The 20,305-nt window shown below is 44.6% G+C and overlaps 1 protein-coding gene across 1 annotated transcript in view; it reads left to right on the top strand.

The window, feature by feature from the left end:
• Positions 1–20,305, top strand: part of prkar2aa (protein kinase, cAMP-dependent, regulatory, type II, alpha A) — a 425,687-nt gene that overhangs the window by 229,577 nt on the left and 175,805 nt on the right. The window contains exon 8 of the mRNA XM_038812258.1: positions 3,568–3,603. Coding sequence (XP_038668186.1) covers positions 3,568–3,603 — 36 coding nt within the window. The remainder of the gene's footprint in view (positions 1–3,567; positions 3,604–20,305) is intronic.

Here is a 20,305-nt window from a genome sequence, read left to right as displayed (position 1 = left end):
GATTTTTGACTATGGCTTCTCTGCCTTACACTTCCCCCCTCACTGACTTTTGTTTCTGTCTCTGTTTTACTACCTTCCGACTCTAGCAAAAAAGACATCAGTTCCAATCCTGCCCAGGTGTAGACTGTCCAGTTTGTACAGGTCCCACCTCCCCCAGACCCGTTCCCAATGCCCCAGGAATCTGAAACCCTCCCCATGACACCATCCCTTCAGCCACGTATTCATCCTATGTATCCTGTCATTTCTACTCTGACTAGCACATGGCACCGGTAGTAATCCTGAGATCACTACCTTCGAGGTCCGATTTCTTAACTTCCTTCCTAGCTCCCTGTATTCTGCTTTTAGGACCTCATCCATTTAAAAAAAAACCTATGTCATTTGTACCGATGTGTACCACGACCATTGGCTGTTCACCCCCCCCCCCCCCCCCCCCCCCCACACCCCTTCCCCCTCCGGAATGTGCTGTACCCGCCCGAGACATCCTTGACCCTAGCACCAGGGAGGCAATCCTGGAGTCTCGTTTGCGACCACAGAAACACCTGTCTATTCCCCTTACAATTGAATCCCCCATAAGTATTGCACTGTCACACTTATCACCCCTCCCCTCTGCAGCAGAAACAACTGTGGTGCCACGAGTTTGGCTGTTACTGTTTTCACCTGAGAGGACATTCCCCTCAACAGTATCCAAAGTGGTATATCTGTTCTGCAGGGGAATGGCCAGAGAAGATTCCTGCACTGCCTGCTTCACTCTCTTGCTCTGTCTGGTGGTCACCCATTCCCTTCCTGCCTGCGGAGTCTGAGCCTGCGGAGTAACCACCTCTCTATACGTGCTATCCACGATGCTCTCCGACTCGCGGATACTCCAGTCTCCAGCCGCTGCTCCATCTCTGAAACTCAAGTTTCCAGGAGCTGTAACTGGAGACACTTCACTTCCTGCACACATGCTGACCCTGGGGACTGGAACTGTCCCCAGCCTGCCGCATGGAGCAAGAGGTGCAGACCACGCCTTGGAGCTGTCCTGCCACAAATTATTCCTTTAAATTAAACTTTTGAAATTAAACATTAGAAAGATGTTTTCATGTCGGATTATAGCCAATCTCCTGTATACTATTTAATTAGCTTTATCTCCAAGTATTTACCTTGCTTGATCTGACAACAAATTAAATAGTTATTTAATTGAAATTAAAAAAGTTATTTAAATCAACTTAAAAATAGTAATTGAAAACAACCCAAAATAGTTATTTAAGTGAGATTTAAAAATTAAACAACAGTAATTCAAATCAACTTAAAAATAGTAATTTAAATCAAATTAAAACCAGTAACTCCACAAATATTCAAATTTAGCCTAGTCTGCCTTTCAGCCACTCAGGTCACAGGCTCCTGTGGCGTCACTTTACTGGGCTTTTTTCAATTTTGAAATAAACGGACAAGCAGCTGTCCTACCCGCAGCAGCGTCCCGCGCAGGTCCTCTCCTCTCTGCTCCCGGAAGGTAAGTGAAGGCCTTGAGCCTGCGCTGCCTTTATCCTCTCCCCTGCAGTAGTGTCCCACGCAGGTCCGCTCCTCTCTGCTCCCGGAAGGTAAGTGAAGGCCTTGAGCCTGCGCTGCCTTTATCCTCTCCCACGCAGGTCCGCTCCTCTCTGCTCCCAGAAGGTAAGTCAGGAGGAGGCCTGGTGTTGTGGAAGTAAAGAATATGGGGGTTACAGATTTATATGCTATTAAAGGCAGCACTGTGGGCTCATAGAGGCATGAAAACGCTCAGAGTTCTATTCGAAGAGGTATAGAACCTTATTGGCCTCCACACATTTGGAAGGAAATTGAGACTTTAGAGAGGATATAACCCAGAAATATAAAGATGAAGAAAAGCTTGAAATGTTGGACTTCTGGTGAAGGGTCATTGAAGGTTGAACCTACCTCCCTCTTTCAGAACCTCCGGTAGCGTTTACAGCATTTTATATTTTAATTTCAGATTTTCAGCATATGTAGTTTTTTTTTTACTGCTGGAAATTATGGGACTTCTCCATGAGAGTTTGGGCAGCACGGTAGCACAAGTAGATAGCACTTGGCTCCACAGTGCCAGCGTCCCAGGTTCGCTTCCCCGCTGGGTCACTCACTGTGCGGAGTCTGCACGTTCTCCCCGTGTCTGCGTGGGTTTCCTCCGGGTGCTCTGGTTTCCTCCCACAGTCCAAAGACGTGCAGGTTAGGTGGATTGGCCATGATAAATTGCCCTTAGTGACAAAAAAAAGTTAGGAGGGGTTATTGGGTTACGGGGATAGGGTGGAAGTGAGGACTTAAGTGGGTCGGTGCAGACTTGATGGGCCGAATGGTCTCCTTCTGCACTGTATGTTCTATGTCTATGTCTAATACGGGCCAACTTGATGATGTTTGATTACCTGAGTACCAGAAAATCCTTGCTATCTCCTCCCCCCCCCCCCCCCCCCCCCAAAAAAAATGGATATGGACCTCTGTACTTTGGTTATGACATGGATGACATTGATACTGATGTAAAGTGAACACTTCCAAGTGAGTAATGTCAAAATGTGGTGCCATTGTGTGCTTTTCGAGTTGAGGAAGTAAGCATGGGTCATTTTGTTCAGACTTAGCATCCAAAGGCATTGAGAGACTTTTAAATCTTGCATATAATCTGCTCACTATTCATTAATAATTGGTTCTTTTAATAGGGCATATGGAGTGACCTGAGACTTTAGTTTTGATTGAGGGATGATGAAGAATCTCATGTGATACTTGTACCATCTTTGCCCTTCATGCTCATCTGAGTACCAGTACTATTTTTGTTGTTGTTGGGGAGGTGACAGAAGTTTTGCATGATTTATAAATGCTGATATTTTCAGCAAGGAGCCTAATCTGAAATGTAGTGTTGTAACTGGATATTTTTAAAAAGCAAACTACTAAAACGAGCCTTGCATTGAGGATTTTAGTGCCTCATTTTCTCAGGTGCTTTCCCTACTGCCATTTACAGAACCAGAGGACATGTAAAAGTATGTTTGTTGTCTTAAATATATGTTTATAATATTTAATTACTATTAGGAAAATAACAGTGTATTTTTCCCAGTTATAATCCCTGAAGTAGCTGTTTGGAGAGGATAAATGTTGGGTTGTCTCTTCCTCTACTCCTCCACATCACGTTTATTTTGCACAAGATACTGAGCATGTGCAGGTTTTCGTACAGCACAAAGAGGACAACAGAATTTGAAAATTGAAAATTTGGTGTCTTCGGTTTTGACATGAATATATTGACACTGATGTAAAGTGTACGCGTCCAATTGAGTGATGTCAAAATGCGGTTCTATTATTTACGTTTGGAGTTAAAAGTAAGCATGGGTCATTTGGTTTTGACTTAGCATCCCAAGGCCTTGAGAGTACTTTAAAATCTTGCATATAATCTGCTCACTATTCATTCAAAAACAAGTCCATGATAAAACTCAATGTATACAGTGATATATTTTATTACAAGACTGTTACATATTGTAAATTGTTGCATCAAAATTTGTATAGAAATTAAGTTCAGTTCAAGATATTTAATTTTTGTTCCTTTTTTTTCTCTTACAGCACCAGTTATTAACAGATTAAACAGAAGAGTTTCAGGTAAGCCTTTCTTGTACTGATTTTTAATCTTCCCACATGATTGTATTTGAGTTACATAAGTTTTAGATTAAGCTCAATTTCTTTAAATTTAAGTTATAATTTATTGTTGAAGGGAAGAGCCTTGCATACCTGGCTGAATTAATGGCATAAGGTGACCCATTTGAACATTTGGTATTATAAATTATATCAGCAGCAGTGTGGAAGGATGAGCGATTTGGAGGAGAGCATAGGGAAGATTTAATAGCTTGGGTGTACCTGAAGTGAAACCTTTATCTAAATCTGCTATAGTTTAATCTGACTGTAGTATAATTTATTAATTGGTTCTTTCAGTTGTACAGTACTGAATTTTTCTGCATTGTTTTGAAGCATTTGATGTGCTGAAATTTTAGCTCGAGTTACTTACCATATGTGTTCAAAGTGATCGATATTTGCTTCTGTGTAAGTTTTAAGTGGCAAAATTCTTGTCCGATTAGCTTAAAATTCGAATACATCGTTGAGGGTGGACATGTTTTTAGAACCACTACCCCTGGTGGTCATTTAATTGTCGTCCTCCATTCTTGACTTGATGTAACAGGACTGCAGAGCTTTGATCTGGTTTGTTCATTATGGGATTGCTTAGCTGTGTCTGTGTCATGTCGCTCCTGCACTCTTTATTGGGCCATGCTTAATCCCCTGGCTTGATGGTAATAGTACAGTGAGGGATATACCATGAGTTTACAGATTGTAATTGACTACAATTCTGCTGCTGACAGTGTGTTGTGGATGCACAGTTTTGTGCTGCTAGATCTGTTCAGAGTCTTTCTCACTTAGTCAGTTGGTACTGTCACACAATACATTGGAGAGTGGCCTCAGTGTGAAGACGGCATTTCATCACCACAAGAATTATCTGATGGTCACTCCTTCCAATGATATCATGGGCAGGTGGGCTTGCAACAGGTAGATTGGGGAGGGTGAAATTGTGTTTTCTCCCCCTCTTTTTGATCATACTACTCGTCATAGGCTCAGGCTAGTAGCTTCAGGATTCAGCCAGCTAATCGGTATTGTTGCTGCTGAGCCACTCTGGTGATGGATGTTGAAGTCCACCTATGCCTTGCCACCTTCTTCTAAGTGGTGTTCAACATGGAGGAACACTTATGCATCATTTGAGCGATGGCAGTAGGTGGTAATCAGGAAGTTTTCTTACCCATGCTTGACTTGATGCTATGAGAGTTCATGAAAAGAACTCTCATGAAGATTCCAAGAGCCACTCTTCCAGGCATCCCGGTGATGAAATCTCACCGCAAGGTATGATTTGACGCATATGGCTACATCAGGCTTGACTAGTCTGTGGGACAGTTCTTCCACTTTTGGAACGGGTCCCCAGATGTCGGTGAGGAGGACTTTGCAGGATCGATTGGGTAGGATGTTCCTTTCTTGTTTTCAGTGTCTAGGTCAGTGCTGGTTTTATTCTTTCTTGATGTTTCTGCAGTGGCTTGATACAACTGAGTGGCTCACTACGCCTTTTCAGAAGGCAATTAAGAGTCAACCACATTGCTGTGGGTCTGGAGCTACATGTCGCAGATCGAGTAAGGATGGCAGATTTCCTCCTGTTTAAGGGCATTATTGAATGTGGATTTTTACAGCAATCCAGTAATTCTGTAGTTTAAGATCATACATGTAGAGGAAAAAACTATAGTTAGTAGTGTGCTTCATACTCGTATTCATGAGAGACTAGATAAAGACTCATGTCCAATCATGACTATCGATTTAAGTTGCATCATGGATAGTATATGAGAATAATTAAGCAATCATGTTAAAGATCCACATGCTTAATTAAACTATCCAATCATTGCAAAGGCAAGTATGCTGTTTTGCAATTGGTGATATCGATGGTTCGATATCTGGGGTGTAGCCATCCATCACCTTCTTCTTCCTACCTGTAATGGCTCCTGTTGAGGCATGGATACTGTCCGTCAATCCTCCCTGCTGCTCTCAGCAGACATAGTGGAGCCATAACAAATGGTAGTGTCCCACATTGAAGAACAGACCCTGAGATTTAACACCTGCAAATTTCACCGCAAGGGAGCTGGCCCCTCCGAGACAGAGTATGTCCTTGTGGTGTCTGTTACAATTGGCAGTTCCCACAGTCAAAACATTATTTAACTTCCCAGTAAATAATGGAGCTGTAGGTTTTAAACTGGTTCTAATATCTAAAGATGCCAAAATTGCTCTCTTCAATTAATGCCCAGCATTTCATTCTGGATTTATTAATTCCTTGCATTCAAATTTCCCCAACCATTGTAGCAATTGAACATGTCTCTGGAGTGCAGGACTTCAGGTGGAGACATGTAGAAGGAGGCCACACTTAAGGTAGCTCTACTAGATTCCTTAGTTTTTGGTCCTTTTCCTCTAGTTCCCGTCGATAGTTGATGGACAGATTTATCCCATTTGAGAGCCTTTTGTGTGAGGATGTCAAAAGGTGCAAAAACAAAAACTGGGAAGAAAGGTGTGAGCGGTAATCTTTTTGAGGAGCTGAGCAAGGTGCTGAGTCCTCACGTAAGGCGCAGGTGGATAGGGAAGCAAGGGAAGAGCACCAACGGTTGGTAGACAAGATGGAAGGTACTTGAGTGATCCCATTCTCGGGTTCTGGCTAGTAGAAAGAAATTCCCGATGCTATTTGATCTATTATCTATTGATAAGGTGGTGTGTTGGTTGCGATGCTTGAGGGGGGTAATGAACGAATATGGGGAGAAGGCCAGTCATCTCTTGGCCAGTCAGCTGAGGCGGAAGGCAGCCACCCGAGTTGAGATTTGGAGTTCAGGTGGTGGTCTTGAGTTTGCACTGGAAAAGGCAGCACGGTGGCGCAGTGCGTTAGCACTGTGGCCTCACAGCGCCGAGGTCCCAGGTTCGATCCCGGCTTTGGGTCACTGTCCGTGGGGCACATTCTCCCCGTGTATGCGTGGGTTTCACCCCCACAACCCAAAAATGTGAAAGCTAAGTGGATTGGCCACGCTAAATTGCCCCTTAATTAGAAAAAATGAATTGGGTATTCTTTTTTAAAAGGAAATGTAAAAAAAAGAGTCTGCACTGGAAAAAGTTGGGGTCATCTGAGGCGTTTTGCAAGAATCTCTAGGTCAGAGCCGCCTGGGGAGGAGTCGTATATGTGGGAGTTTCTCGAGGGGCTGGAGTGTCCTGAGGTGGAGGTAGAGGACCCGGAAGGGGTGAAGGAGCCATTGGAGGTGAACAAGGTCTGGACAACTATTGGACGAATACTAGCAGGTAAGGCGCCAGGGCTGGATGGGTTCCCGGTGGAGTTTTATAAAACCGTAGCTGATGGACTGGTACTGTTACTCGTGGAGATGTTTGAGAACTTGGTAGCGTGGGGTCTCTTCCAGAGACGATGATGTAAGCCCTCATCTCACTTCTGCTAAAGAAGGATAAGGACCAGGTGGAGTGTGGGTTGTGTCGCCCTGTATTTTTTCTTAAATTTGGATGCAAAAAGTTAGGCCAAGGTTTTACCACTGAGGTTGGAGGAGTGTCTCCCTCAGGTTACTGGAGGATCAGATGGTGTTTGTGAAGGGTCAGCAGTTGTCATCTAAGGCTTTTAAATGTCCCCGGCAGAAGGGAGGGAGCAGGAGGTTATTGTGGCGGTGGCCTGCATTTATTGCCTATCCCTAGTTGCCCTTTCGAAGGTGATGGTGATTTGCCTTCTTGGACAGCTGCAATCCTTGAGGTGTGGGTACGCACAGTGCTGTTAGTGAGGGAATTCCAGGATGTTGCCCCAGTGACAGTGAAGGAACTGCGATATATTTCCAGGTCAGGATGGTGAGTGACTTGAAGGGTGGTGGGGTTCCCAGATATCTGCTGCTCTTGTCTTTTTTAGATGGTAGTGGTTGTGGGTTTGGAGGATGCTGTCAAAGGAACTTTGGTGAATTAATGCAGTGCATTTTGTAGATGTACACACGGCTGCCATTGTTTGTTGGTGGTGGAGGGTTTGAATTTTTGTGGAAGGGGGAGTAATCAAGCGGGCTGCTTTTTCCTTGATGGTGCTGAGCTTCTTGAGTGTTGTGGCTGAACCCATCCAGGCAAGTGGGGAGTATTCCATAACATTCCTGATTTGTGCCTTGTAGATGGTGGACAGGCTTTGGGGGGTTAGGAGGTGAGTTTCTCGCCGTAGGATCCCTAGCCTTGGGCCTGTAGTCACAGTATTAATATGGCTAGTCCAGTTCAGTTTCTGATCAATCGTAACCCCCCAGGATGTTGATTGTGGGGGATTCAGTGATGGTGATATAATTGAATGTCATGGGTCGGTGGTTAAATACTATCTTGTAAAAGATGGTCTTTGCCTGGCACTTGTGTGGTGTGAATCTAACTTGCCACTTGTCAGCCCAAGCCTAGATATTGTCCAGGTCTTGCTGCATTTGGAGATGGACTGCTTCATTATCTGATGAGTCGTAAATGGTGCTGAACATTGTGCAGTCATCTGCAAACAGCCCCACTTCTGACCTTATGGAAGAGAGATCATTGATGAAGCAGCTGAAGATGGTTGGGCCCATAACACTACCCTGAGGAACCCCTGCAGTGATGTCCTGGAGCTGAGATGATTGACCTCCAACCACCACAACCATCTTCCTTTGTGCCAGGTAGGACTCCAACCAGCAGAGACTTTCCCACTGGTTACCATTGACTCCAGTTTAGCTAGGGTTCCTTGATGCCATACTCTGTCAAATACTGCCTTGATGTCACTCTCAACCTCACCTCTGGCATTCAGCTCTTTTGTCCATGTTTGAACCAAGGCTGTAATGAAGTCAGGAGCTAAGTAACCCTGGCGGAACCCAAACTGAGTGTCCGTGAGCAGGTTATTGCTGATTAAGTGCTGCTTGATAGCACTGTTGATGAGGGTGAACATTATAGGACGTGCCTGGCTAATAATGTGCACATGTTCTGGCCATGCCCTCAGCTCGTGCGGTTCTGGGTCTCCTTCTTTAGCACCATGTCGGCGATTCTACACATTGAACTGAAGCCCTGCCTCTTGGGGGCCATATTTGGGATGTCGGCCTGCCAGAGCTGCACAGGAGAAAGGTCTGATGTTCTGGTCTTTGCCTCGCCTCTCTGGTTGCTCGAAGGCGGTGCTGCTGGGGTGGAGGTCAGCTTCTCCACCCAGTGCCTCCGTATGGCTGGGGTATCCTATGGAATTTTTATGTTGAGAAGCCTGAGGGGCAATTGCAGGGATCTAGTGGAGATGGCAGTCGTTTATTCTGTACTTTAAAGAGCTGGTCACTGTTGGGTGTTAGGTAGGGAGAAGGTGCTCTTTCTGATGGGGGTCTTTGGGGAGTTGGGGGGGGGGGGGGGTTGGGTTGGGAGGGTTGGAGAAAGATTCCCAGGGTGGTTTTGTTACTGTTTCGTTATTTGTGTTCAAAGTTCAAGAAAATGTTTTTAAAAAACGTCTCGAATGCTCATCTGGGTCTCCAAATTGTTCATTCAATGATGTGGCAAGTCGAAGGATAGTGGCAAATACTGAAACTGACCTAAATCTCCTTAATAATGGGTGATTATCAATCGAATTCCTTAAAAATATACATATATTTTCGCTGACGTGGCCAGTATTTATTGCCCATCCCTAGTTGTCTTTTCAAAAAGGTAGCGGGTCTTTTTCTTGAACTGTTGCGGTGCGTGCTGAAGGGTAAAGACTTCCATGATTCTGATGCAGAGATTATAAAGAAATTGCAATATGTATCCAGACCCTGATGGGTCACCACTCTGTGCTGAATATAAATAAATAATTAAGCAATGTTGTCTGTCTGGGATGAAGCTTGGGACCTGAGTCAGTAGTCGGAGAAATTTGCAATCGTTTGTACGCAGTCAAAAAAGCAGCCTTAATTTTACTTTGGGAATCTTGGTAGTTCGAGACCATTTATTCCAGTTTTTAAACACAGTAGGTGTAATTGTTGAATTGATTAATTTTGCAAGAGCTATGTCAGGTACACATTTCACTATTCATCTGTACCACATAAAGTTCAACCTATTTACATCCGATCAATGTATTGCCATTTCTGATGGTGCCAAAGCGCAAATATTGCCATGTTGACTATATAAATACTTCTAGTTCTTGAACAGATCGGTGACTCTTGTCAAAGGCACTTGTGACGTTTTTCAAAATTAATTGGCATGGGTTTGAGTGGTTAATAGGCCAGGTGCAAAAGTACATTCATCCCCTTTACTTTATTTGTTGTCAACCAATTTTCAAAGCCACAGCCAGTGATTTCCACTTGCTATTGTTGCCTTTTATCTCCGATTGTTCAATCTGTTTTAATGAGCTACACGGCAGACATTCCTATTTTCCTTTACCACACAGCAATGTGCACCTGTGTAATTGTGGGCAGAATCCTATGGAAGTGATGGTGCCCCAGCTGCTAGCTGAAGACCTGACGAGAGCGCCATGTCACCACATTTAGCCAGGGTCCACCTCATTTTATTCCGCTCGGGAACTTGACACACCAGTGGCAGACTTCCTCCCAGAATCAAGGACCCTGGGGACGGAGGCCCCATCGCCTGAGCGCTGCTGGCCAATCAGGGCACAGCTCTATTGAATGGCAGTGCCACAAGGAGGGAGAGTGGTGGCCTCGGCTGGAATGATGCCTGCCTGAAGTTTAGGATGTGTGTCACTGGATCCAAGGACAGAGGTGATCGGTGTCTGGGGGGGGGGGGGGGGGGGGGGCTGGGGGGGGGGGGGGGGGGGGGGGCTGGCTGAGGGAAGTCAGCAGCAAGGGCAGAGGGATTGAGTGGCTACACAGCCCAGGCTGAGAAGCAGAGACATGCAAAAAAGTTAGGTGCTGTAGTACCACTACTGCAGGAGGATGTGATTACAGAGTGACTGGTTTAGATAATGCCATTTCTGTTATAAATAGAGACAGGAATTTATGAAGAACTTTAAAGTGTGCATAATTTGACAATATGTTCCTTTGTGGTAAAGCAAAATTTGAAAATAGTTTTAAAGATGAGAGGTGCTGCAGAGTTATGAGTTTTTATGTTATAGATTGTGGGATATTTTATCATATATTAAAAATTATATTTATTTTTCTCCCATTTTGAAATTTGAAAGGATTGCTGGATAAGACAGAATGTGAAATTTCTATGCGCAAATGTAAGGCCTTCAAATTGGAGTTACCAACTTGGAACTCAACATTTCCAAAACTAAATTACAGGGGCTGGTTTGGCACGGGGCTAAATCACTGGCTTTGAAAGCAGACCAAGGCAGGCCAGCAGCACGGTTCAATTCCTGTACCAGCCTCCCCGAACAGGCGCCGGAACGTGGCGACTAGGGGCTTTTCACAGTAACTTCATTTGAAGCCTACTTGTGACAATAAGCGATTTTAATTTCATAAATTTGCAAGATCGGGATTTCTTTATTTGGGATAAATTTTAGATTATAGGATTGGTTATTCTTAATTAGACTCTTGGCAAAAAAAGTGTATGAAATGAAGCAACCTATTGTGGTTGGTAGGACATTGGTTAGGAAGTAAGAAATAGTACTACTACAGATCTCTCAGGGATCTGTGCTGGGGCTTCAGATTTTCACTATATTTATCAATGACCTTTGATGAAGGAACAGAGATCAATATTTCCAAGTTTGCAGACAGCACCAAGATAGGTGGAGCATTAAACTGCGTAAGTGAAAACAAGTTTTAGAGGGAGATTGAATGGGCAAAACTGACAGATGATGTTCAATGTGGGGAAGGGGGGTCATTCTTTTTGGACCCAGAATGAGATATAAGCTTATTTTAAGAATAATAAAAGGTAGTAACTGTGTCAAATCTTTAGAGAGCTTATTACACCAGAAGGCTGCGAATGCTCAGTCATTGAGTGGCAGAGCATGTTCTGGTACTGGAATGTTGGCCATTATCTCAAGCAAGTGTCATACTACAAAGAGGTGAAAGTTATGCTTCAGTTCCGTATACCGTTGGCTAAATTGCATCCGAAGTAATAATAATCTTTATTAGTGTCACAAGGCGGCTTACATTAACACTGCAATGAAATTACTGTGAAAATTCCCTAGTCGCCACACTCTGGCGCCTGTTTGGATACACGGAGGGAGAATTCGGAATGTCCAATTCACCTAACAAGCACGTCTTTCAGGACTTGTGGGAGGAAACCGGAGCGGCCGGAGGGAGCTCATGCAGACACTGGGAGAACGTGCAGATTCAGCACAGACAGTGACCCAAACCGGGAATCGAACCCAGGTCCCTGGTGCTGTGAAGCAACAGTACTAACCACTGTGCTACCATGCCACCCGTTGTCTTCAGTTCTGAACATACAATCTCAGAAATAATAATTTGGCCTTGGAAGCTTGCATTTCCACCAGGGTCACTGAGCTCCTGACCTCATTATAGTCTTGGTTCAAAGATGGACAAAAGAGCTGAACTCCAGAGGTCAAGTGAGCGAGACCTTGATATCAAGGCATCCTTTGATCGATTATGGCATCAAGGAGCTCTGCGAAGAAAAGTGTAAATAAGGGGAAACCGTCTACTGGTTGCAGTCATACGTGGCACAAGGAAAATGGTTGTCGTGCTTGGAGGTCAATCACCTCGGCTCCAGTTCATCACAGCAAGAGTTACTCTGGGTGTTGTCCAAGTTCCAACCATCTTCAGCTGTTACATCAATGATCTTCCTTCCATCATAAGTCAGAAGATGCTGATGATTGCACATGATTGCACAATGTTCAACGCCATTTGCATCCTCAGACACTGAAGCTGTATTGGAGATGTGCTGCAAGACCTGAACAATATCCAGGCTTGAGCTGACAAATGACCAATAACATTTAGGCTCCACGTGCCAGGAAATGAGAGAGAATCACTAACCATCACCCCATGACACTAAATAGAAGCTCGAGACCATCCAGGACAACCAAATAGCTCACTTGATTGGCATCCCATCTCCACCACCAGTGAACTGGCAGCAGTGTGCACCATCTAAAAGATGCACTGCAGTAACCCAGCACCTTCCAAATCCACAACCTCTACCACCTAGAAAGATGAGTGCAACAGATGTATGGGAATGCCATCTCCTGGAAGATTTTCTCCAAGCCACTCACCATTCTGACCTGGAAATATATTGCCATTCCTTCACCATCGCTGGATCAAAATCCTGGCACTGCCTCCTTAACATCACTGTGGGTGTTCTGCACCCCATGGACTCCAGGAGCTCATCACCACCGTCTTGAGGGCAGTTAGGGATAGACAATAAATGCTGGCCTAGCCAGTGACACCACATACCATAAATCAATAAACAAGATGCATGCAATACGTGGGCTGAAAGGTCAAGTTTAACAGGTTACGCAGGCCAAGTTTATATTCGCTTGAGTGTGGATTATTAAGATGTGACCGAATTCGGGTGTTTAAGGTGATTCATGGGATTGATAGGATAGATAGATCAAAAGAAGCTATTTCCTCTTGAATATTGCAAAGTAAGGAGTTTAACCTTTAAATTGGAGCTAGGCTGGTTGGGTGGGGGTGGCATTAAGGGCTAAGCAAGGTCAGTGGAGTAGTGGCCCTCCTCAGAGATCCAGTAGTTGCTTGTGGTCTGTGATAATAAAGTTCCTCCCATAGACATATTGTTGGAATTTCTTGACGACGAACATCACAGCCATGTCGTCTTTTTCGATCTGGGTGTCGTGGCGTTCTGCATCTGCCAGTGTTCTGGAAACTAATGCAATGGGGCGATCTGAGCCTTCGTCCGATCTATAGGATAGCACCGCCCCGATGCCTTATGGAGGAGAGGCATCACAGGTGAGACGGAGTCACTGGGACGGATCACCCTGGGCCAGCAGCTGGGAGGATGACCACTGTGTCTTCACTCTTGTGGAATACCTCCTCTTGTGGAGTCGCAAGCCCACTTCTGGTTCCATTTCAAGAAGATATGAAGATGTGCCAGCAGGATTGCCAATTTTGGAATGGTTAAGAGTTCAGAAATGATATAAATTCCGTGGTATTGTGTGGAGTCGGGGCCCCTTCTATGGCCTGTACTTTCTCCTGCACAGAATGCAAGCTGTCCTTATCCACTCTGTAACCCAAGAATGATACTGGCAGTGCTTGGAAGGAGCACTTGAGCCCTCTTCGGGCGGATGCCTACTTGAGAAAAGTGTCTGAGGACCTCCTCTGGCTTGTCCATGTATTCTTTTTCAGTGGTCCCTGTAATGGGTACGTTGATTAAAAATATACTGCTACTTTGGGTGGCTCCTGAAGGGGAAAAATTACGCAGACGGACGAGACACCATAGGAGAAGGTGAGCTTATTCGAACAGCACCCTGTGGGTATTTATAGTCTCATACTACCGCGTTGCGGTGTTCAATTCTAACTGAAGTTGTGCACGGCTCATACCCAGTTAGGTGAATGATCATCTCCCATCTGGATTTGCAAACAAGCCCTCCGTGTGAGGCATAGGGTAACGGCCTTGGTGGGATGCCCTGTTTACAGTCCGTTCATAATCTCCTCCTTGGTGAACAGACTTGCCCGGCTTCTTCACTGGGACCGCAGGTCTGGCCCAATCTGCAAATCGCACTGGACGTATGATATCTAAACTCTCCAGGCACAGCAACTCATCATCCACCTTTTGTGAGCAAGGTGTATTGGACTGGCTGTACCCTGAAGTATCTGGCCTCGTCCTCTTGGTCCATGTAAATGCATGCCGTGGCTCCTTTTGTCTTGCCTAGACCTTTGCAGAACACCTCCGGATACTTTCCAAGGACCGTACAAAGGTTCGCGGTGCCCATCCGAAAAATCTGCTGCTAATTGAAGCGGAACCAATCACGACCCAACAGATTACAACCTGGCTCTTGCACCACAACCGAAGGTTAACCTGACTGCTGCCTGTAGGTCACTGGGGTTCCTAAGATGTGTAATGGTCCCGGTATACATCGCCAACATTGCCTTGTATAGCACAGGTTCAATGGCAAGATTCCAATGCTAAGCCTTTGAAAGATCTGCTGACTGACATTACTAGGGGGTGTCCATTCATCTGTGGTTAACTTGAATTGGCGCCACTTTCAGGGCCATGATGCAGTTCAGTTTTATGATGTTTTCCTCAGGTGGGCCATGTGCAAGGCCCTGACCCAAGGAAACCTCATACTATACCTACAAATCCCTCTCGAGTTTTATTGAGGCCAGACTGACAGGTAAAGAACTCAATATTGTCAGTTTGGCCAGGGTGATGCGGACTCTGCAGATTCTGATGGCCTTGGTTGCCGTGTGTTCTACACCCACAGGCCTGGCAATGTTGCCAGAACTTCCCGTCATCCTCAGGGGAGGTGTCCTACTGGTCCGGCTCCTGAACATTGAGCCCCGACGTGTTGTTGTAACTTTGGTTGTTTTGGAGGTGACCTGCCCATTCGAGCACGGCTCTGGGATGCCACTGGAGTTCAGTATGGAGGTCGAGCAGCACTATGTGGACACTTGTGGTCCATGGAACATTTTGGAGTACCTGAACCCCTTTTCCTGTATTTTCGTGGCTCAATGGCTCTTGTTAAATTCAGCGTAGTAACTGGCAGTAGCTCCCTTGTGGCACACCAGCCGAACCCTCACATCTTTGAATCGGATGGCCCAAACTCTGGATGCTCAGCCAGCCTCGGAGTGGAGTCAAGAAATCTGTAACTGACTCCCCTGGAGTCTGAGCAGCAGTGTTGAACCAGTACCATTGTACGGTTACTGACGGTATTGAGTAATAATATTCAGACATCAACTCGACCAATTCATCAAACCATTTTGAATCCGGAGCGGCTGGGTACATGACGCTTTTATAATACTGAAGGTTGGGACCCTGCAGGCAGTCAGGAGGGCTTTCTTCTGTTGGTCCTCCAGCGATGCCAGGGAATTCCAGAACTTGAGACCGCAATAATTGAAGACACAGCCACCAATGGTGGAGCAATAATAATTAGAAAAGCCCAAGAAGCTAGAATTTTGGAGCACCGATTTGAGTTGTGGGGATGGAGGAGATTGCAGAGGCCGGAAGGGGCAAGGCTCTGAAAAAATTTGAAAACAACGATGAGAATATTGAAGTCAAGACATTGTTTGACTGGGATCAGTATAGGTCAGCAAGCATTGGGGGTGATAGGGGAACGGTCTGCGAGTTCGGACATGGACAGCAGAGTCGTAAGATGTGTAGGTTAGGTGGATTGGCCATGCTAAATTGCCCTTTAGCGTGCAAGATTGTGCAGATGGGGTTATCGTGACCAGGCAGGGGACTGGGTCTAGGGAGGGTGCTCTTTCAAAGGGTCAGTGTAGACTCGATGGCCTGAATGGCCTCTTTCTGCACTGTAGGTATACTGTGGTTCTATTTGGATGACCTCAAATATATGGAGGGTAATATATAGGATGCCGGCCATGAATGCATTTGAATAGTCAAGTCTAGAGCTGAAAAAGGCATGAATGAGGGTTTCAGCAGGGGCAAAGTTGAGTGATGTTATGGAGATGGAAATAGGCTGCCTTTGTGGAAGAACAAAGGAACGTAGGAGCAGAAGTAAGCCCTTTGAGCCTGATCCACCATGCAATATGTTGACACCTGATCTGGTAGTGGTCTCGGCTCCACCTTCCTGTCTGCGGCCCATAACCCATGACTCCCTTGTCTATCAAAAATCTGATGTGGAGATGCCGGCGTTGGACTGGGGTGAGCACAGTAAGAAGTCTTAAAACGCCAGGTTAAAGTCCAATCTGTTGGACTTTAACTGGGTATTGTGAGACTTCTTACTGTGTATCAAAAATCGGTCCAACTCTGCCTTGTTAAAAATTTGTTCTTATGATGTGGGTGTGGCTGGGCTGGGCCAGCATCTGTTGCCCCTCCCTAATTGCCCTTGAACTGAGTGGTTTGCTGGACCATTTCAGTGGGGGGCAGTTAAGAGTGAACCACATTACTGTGTGGGTCTGGACTTGCATGTTGGCCAGACTGGGCTGGGTAAGGATAACAGGCTTCCTTCTGTGAAGGACATTAGTGAACCAGATGGGTGTGTACGACAATCGACAATGGTCATCATCGTGGACTTTTAATTACAGATTTTTATTGAATTCAAATTTCACCATCTGCCATGATGGGATTTGAATCCAGGGCCCCAGAGCATTTCTTTAGGTTTCTGGATTACTGGTTCAGTGACAATACCACTAAGTCACCCCTCCTCATCTCTCCAATGGCGTAGCCCCCACTATTTTCTGGGGGAACGCATTCTAAAGGCTAAACGGCCAGCATTTCATACGCCAAACGACCCTCAAGAGAAAGAAATCTCTGCATTTCTGCCTTACAAAAGTAGAAACTATGATGCAAATATGAAGTTGGAAGCTTATCTTGGTATCAAATGTGATACCAACGTTAACTACTGCCTGGTTTAACCTCTCTCTGTTGCCGCAGAGAGGGATGGCGTTGACAGTTTGGAAACAGAATTTGGAGCGAGGACAGAAAACAATGGCTACTGTCTTCCTATGGTTTAATTGAAGGGAATTTCTGCTCCTCCATTACTGGATGTCAGGTAAGCAATCACATCATTTAGCAACAGTGGTGGAGGGGAGAGGTGGTGGTGAGGCAGAGCTGGGTGTCATCAGCATACACATGAAAGCTATCACTTTGCCATCAATGATGTTGCAAACAGATGAGAAATAGGAGGGAAGGGAGGGGTAACACTACATATAGCTGTGCAGGAGCAGGGAGACATCCAGCTGGAGGCTGAGATGCTTGATGGTGAGATGGTGTGGTCAACCATTAAAGGCTACAGACAAGTTGAGATGATGAGGAGCAATGGTTTACCTTTGTCACAGTCTCCATTGGGTGTCATTTGTGACTTTGATGAAAGCCGTTTTGGTACTGTGACAGGAGTGGAAATTTGATGAAGGGATTAAACATTCCAGGAATGGTGGGAATACATTTGGAAAGTAACAGCGTTTGAAAGTGCTGTTGTGTGTGAATTGCAGTGTAGTGTTTTCCAGGGACATGCAAAGAATGTGATAAAGTTGTGGCATGGAAAGAGCATGTTGATGGTGAGTGATGCAAGGAGTGTTCACAGATGACTTTATCTGTAATTGTTACATCAGGACTAGCAAGGCCACACAGATGGCAATGTCAGGGGCTGGCCTTAAATGCGAGTTGGGAGTTTCGTGGAAGGAGTGATTTGGGGAGGACAAGAGGGCAGAGAATTCTGGAGCGAGCACATAATTGGTTGAGATCGAGGTTGAAATCACCGAGGATGAGAAGTTGTTTGGTGGGGAGGCTGAGGGAGAAAGCATTGAAGAAATCATAGTGGAAATTTATTTTAATCATACTTAGGATATTGGTGCGCAATGTTATTTTGAATCCGAGATGAGGGGGTGGAACAAGGAACAGAGTACTTTACAAGAGCAGGGAGTATTGTTTTTTTTTTGGGCGGTTGATATATCAGCAGTTTTGAAAGGGGATGGCAGGGAGAGACAGCATGTAAATTTCAATTTACATGGGGGCCAGAAATAAAATTTACTGTCCACATGCGTGCGCCAATTGGACTGAGGCAGCTTGATGTGCTTTCCATGGGCTAGATGAACTTTGGGAACACGAGGGGCTAGGATAAGAGAAATGCTCCTGTGAAGGGCCTTGGGTCATTTTATTATGTTTATGTTACATAAGTGTAAGTTGTTATACTGTAGGTCCATTGAGGTGAAACCTTGCGTCTTGATTGGCATCTATCTGTCCAAATTTGTTTAGATCGGTTTTCAAATGTACCAGCCATCAGATCATCTTGTCGTTTGTATTGGTATTCCAGTGTCAACATGCATCAGTAATATTTTTGGATTCACGTTGGTGAGCTGGCAATTTTTCGAGACCAGCAGATTGTGCAAAACAAGCAGTTTGCCTGCTAACAGTAGTCCACGGGTATCGATTCTGCTGGAATTAAAGTATTAAGGGCCTGTCAGTTGACATATAGCTAAACATGGGTAGTTCACTTTGATTGTTGGGAAATTCTCAATCATTTTACCTGTGCCAGTGCTGATTGCAGAGTGAAATAGATTTTGTTAACGGTCAACTGTTTGTCTATAGTTCAACGGCTAGTAATGAAAAGCTGCTTTTGAATGTACAATTGCTTGTGAATGTAGTGTGTTTATTATATTGCAGGTTGATTTGAATTGCACAATATTTAAACAGAGAAACAGGCTATCTGTATAGTCCACTTAGGCTGTGGCCGAATAACATATGCTTGCTCAGTTCACATTCTTTTACTCCTTTTCCACCCGTCATAACTTATTCTTAAATGTTGATGCAAGTCTCCTCTTCAATCAGTAATTCTGGTTGTGCATTCCACAGCCTCTCGACCTTCTGTTCACTGTCCTAAATATCTTGTCTTTAATCTTGTGTCTGCTTTATAGTTGTAGTCAGGCACTAAAGCTACAGAATGTGGGATTAGTATTTGTATTATGGATGTATGTCCATTGTGAATTGATTTGATGCCATTCTGACTCACACAAAGCAATAATTTCAAACCGTGTTGAGCTTTAGATAAGTTATTTTGGATGCATTCAACTTTGGGTATCGGAAATGAAAGGAAGTTATTGATATGCTATGTAGATATCACACCATTAAATGCTTTTATGTTTGATAGAATTTGTCTTCAGAGTGGCAACCAATAATAATTTCAACAAAGGGTTGATTAGATTTTCTCATCTTGTGCACATTTAGCACAAGCAAATTGTTACATTGTTGCTGTAGGAATAAATGACTTCTTGCAAAAGAAACAGACTTTGACCATTTGATACCTTGTTTCAACAAGCATATGCTAACATAAAGCGCTCTGCAAAAAGAGGCATTCTGAAACAGCTGTTGAAACATGCTCCATTTCTACAGTGACTGATGATCCCTCTGATTCATCAAAGAGCGGCTCAGCAATATGTAATTTAGACAGAAAAATAGGTGCTATAATTGGCATACAATAGTTATCTCCTGTGTGAAAGGCTAAAAGGAAGAATATAATATTATTTGCATTGTCGGTAAGGTAAATCCCACTGAAGTCAGTACTGCACTGAGGCCATTCGGCTTGATGAAGCCATGCCTGCTCTCGTCAAACAAACCAATCAGTCCTTTTCCCCACTCTGTCCCCATAGCAAGTTTATTTCCCTCAATTACCCAACTATCCAATTTCCTGTCCGATATCATGGATGGCCGAGGTCATTACGACTCAGTGCATAGAAAGAAGTTCTTTCGTGCATTTTGCTCCACATCTCTTGTCCAAATTTTAAATCTGTGACCCGAGTCCTTGAGTGATCAACTAATGGGAACAGATTTTTCCTTGCCTGCAATGTCGAAATCTATCATAATCTTGCATGTCTCTATTAAATCTCTCCATGAGAACAAACCCACCTTCTTCAATCTAATCTTGTAGCTAAAATTCCTCATACTTGGACCTATTCGGTCTCCATCAACAACTACATTTGACAGAAACATTTATTTCACAAACTGCAGATATGCAGTTCAGAATGTTGATTTTTGAACTTGTAGTGCAGCTAACTCGTGGGAGGTTTTGCCAGCAGCTTTGTAGCCTGCAGCTGTCAGTGACCCTTTAGTTTAGTTTGGACCTCTAGGTTGAAACATTATTTTGGCCAGTAGCAGAAGTAGTTTAACTTGGAGAAAACAGCAGTTTGACAGATTTAAAGTCCAGATAAAGAGTTCAATATGTCCAGACTGTTGTGTTATGCTGCTTTGGATAACACAGGCTGCTACATGGTGC

This window comes from Scyliorhinus canicula, chromosome 11 (genome assembly GCF_902713615.1).
Source record: "Scyliorhinus canicula chromosome 11, sScyCan1.1, whole genome shotgun sequence".
NCBI classification, from domain to species: domain Eukaryota; kingdom Metazoa; phylum Chordata; class Chondrichthyes; order Carcharhiniformes; family Scyliorhinidae; genus Scyliorhinus; species Scyliorhinus canicula.
This window is presented reverse-complemented; position numbering and strand designations above follow the sequence as displayed.